Source organism: Frankliniella occidentalis, unplaced genomic scaffold, assembly GCF_000697945.3.
Source record: "Frankliniella occidentalis isolate FOCC.00 unplaced genomic scaffold, Focc_3.1 Scaffold2, whole genome shotgun sequence".
Classification (NCBI taxonomy): domain Eukaryota; kingdom Metazoa; phylum Arthropoda; class Insecta; order Thysanoptera; family Thripidae; genus Frankliniella; species Frankliniella occidentalis.
In genome coordinates, this window is record NW_026267132.1 from 4,541,059 (window position 1) to 4,542,822 (window position 1,764).

Genomic DNA, 1,764 nt, shown 5'->3' on the forward strand with positions numbered 1-1,764 from the left:
AACAATAAAGTACACACTTGTTGTCTGTGGATTCGCAGGTCACCGACCAGGTGGCGCTGTTACGGCTCGTGTGGTCGGAGCTGTTCGTCCTCAACGCGTCGCAGTGCTCGATGCCGCTGCACGTGGCGCCCCTGCTGGCCGCGGCGGGGCTGCACGCCTCCCCCATGGCGGCCGACAGGGTGGTGGCCTTCATGGACCACATCAGGATCTTCCAGGAGCAGGTCGAGAAGCTCAAGGCGCTGCACGTCGACTCGGCCGAGTACTCGTGTCTCAAGGCTGTCGTGCTCTTCACCACAGGTGAGCTTCATATCTCCTGAAAGTGTACTCTTGCACCCGCCGTGACTGCCCATACCCCCCCCCTTCCCCCCATTGGGCGTGTGTGTACGTTTGCGAAGCGAGTGTGTGTTTTCATTACCGTATGGTATCGAGTGTGTGTTCCCGAGCACGCTAAGTGGGTGGAGTACTCCGGAGTCCCCCTGCTTGCGCCGGACTCCTCGCGCGCCGGCCGCGGGAGGGCCCTGGGGGGCCCTGGAGGGGAGGAGGGAGGAGGGGGTGGCCGTTAGATATATGGGTGAAGGCGCACTTGCCCCAGTTCAATGTGCACTCCATACGTACGCCTCTCTTGTGTTCCCGCCTGGACCTGCATCAGCGTAATCGCCCCTCCCCGGCCCGAGCTCGGCTCCGGCGGCGCGGCCCTCGCGGTGCATCGAGTTAGTGCCCCGCCACGCCCCGCCCCACCCCGCTCCACCCCACCGCGAGCACCCGCACCAGCAAGCCCGCTGCTGCTGCTGCTGCTCATGCTGCCTGACTATGCCGCGCGCTTTCGACATTCTCGGAATCGCAGCGCACAGAACTCCGCGCTGCTGCTGCTGCTGCTGCGCACTTGGTGTAGCGTCCAGCTCGTCCAGCAGCACAAAGGGACCTGCTGCACCGCGCAGCGCCCCAGCCCGAGCGTGCGCAAGTGTGTGTGTGTTTCTGCACGTGTGTGTGTGTATGTGTGAACAGACGCAGCGGGACGCGGTGTGGGACGGGGCGGGGGGTTCGCGTCGGTTCGCGTTCAAACAAGCATTTCGTTAGTTTGCGCCTAGACCTCCGGAGATTAGGCCGCACTTGCCCGAAACGCGGCGGGTTATGGCTTTTACCCGCTTTTACCTCAGCCTTCCTCAGACCGGCTGGCGCGGCAGGGCCCGGCCCAGCTATCTTCTCCGCGCCTGCCCGAGCAGCCTCATCGCACGCTGCCCGGCGCTGCCCGGCCGCGGGGCCGTGTTCCGCGTTGCGTTCCTCCTCACGCCGAGCTCACGCCGCGCCGGAGCTGGAGGAGCAGATGCTGCGTGTGAAGCAGTTGGTCCATAGCGAGCAGCAGCAGCAGCGGCCGGCTCGTGTTCTCTTCTCTACTCTTGCTTCTCCCCCACATGATGCAGGGCTCTCCCTATCCGCCCGGGCTCTGCGATGTCTTGTCTGGCCGGGTCGCCTCCGTGGCGGCTGCGCGCGCACGTCCCTGCAGTCTGCAGTCCCTGCACTGCACTGCTGGTCGGTGAGTGCCCCTTCTCGCGCGGACGCAGCCCCGTGTCGGCGGCCCCGCCCGGACCCGTTGGTGCAGCCCGGTATGCGCATGAGTCACTCCGCACACGCCCGGGGGCCGGCCCCGGGGGCGGGGAGGGGCGGCGCCCCGCGGCGGGGCACCGGGAGCGCACGGTGCGCGGGTTCGACGCCGGCTGGATCCCCCATTTCTATAAAACCCCGCGCGACAACTCCGACGACGAG

The 1,764-nt window shown here is 66.7% G+C and overlaps 1 protein-coding gene across 1 annotated transcript in view; it reads left to right on the top strand.

Moving 5' to 3' along the window:
- LOC113211638 (steroid receptor seven-up, isoforms B/C) overlaps positions 1-1,764 on the top strand; it is a 100,109-nt gene that overhangs the window by 36,677 nt on the left and 61,668 nt on the right. The window contains exon 4 of the mRNA XM_026430081.2: positions 39-297. Coding sequence (XP_026285866.1) covers positions 39-297 — 259 coding nt within the window. The remainder of the gene's footprint in view (positions 1-38; positions 298-1,764) is intronic.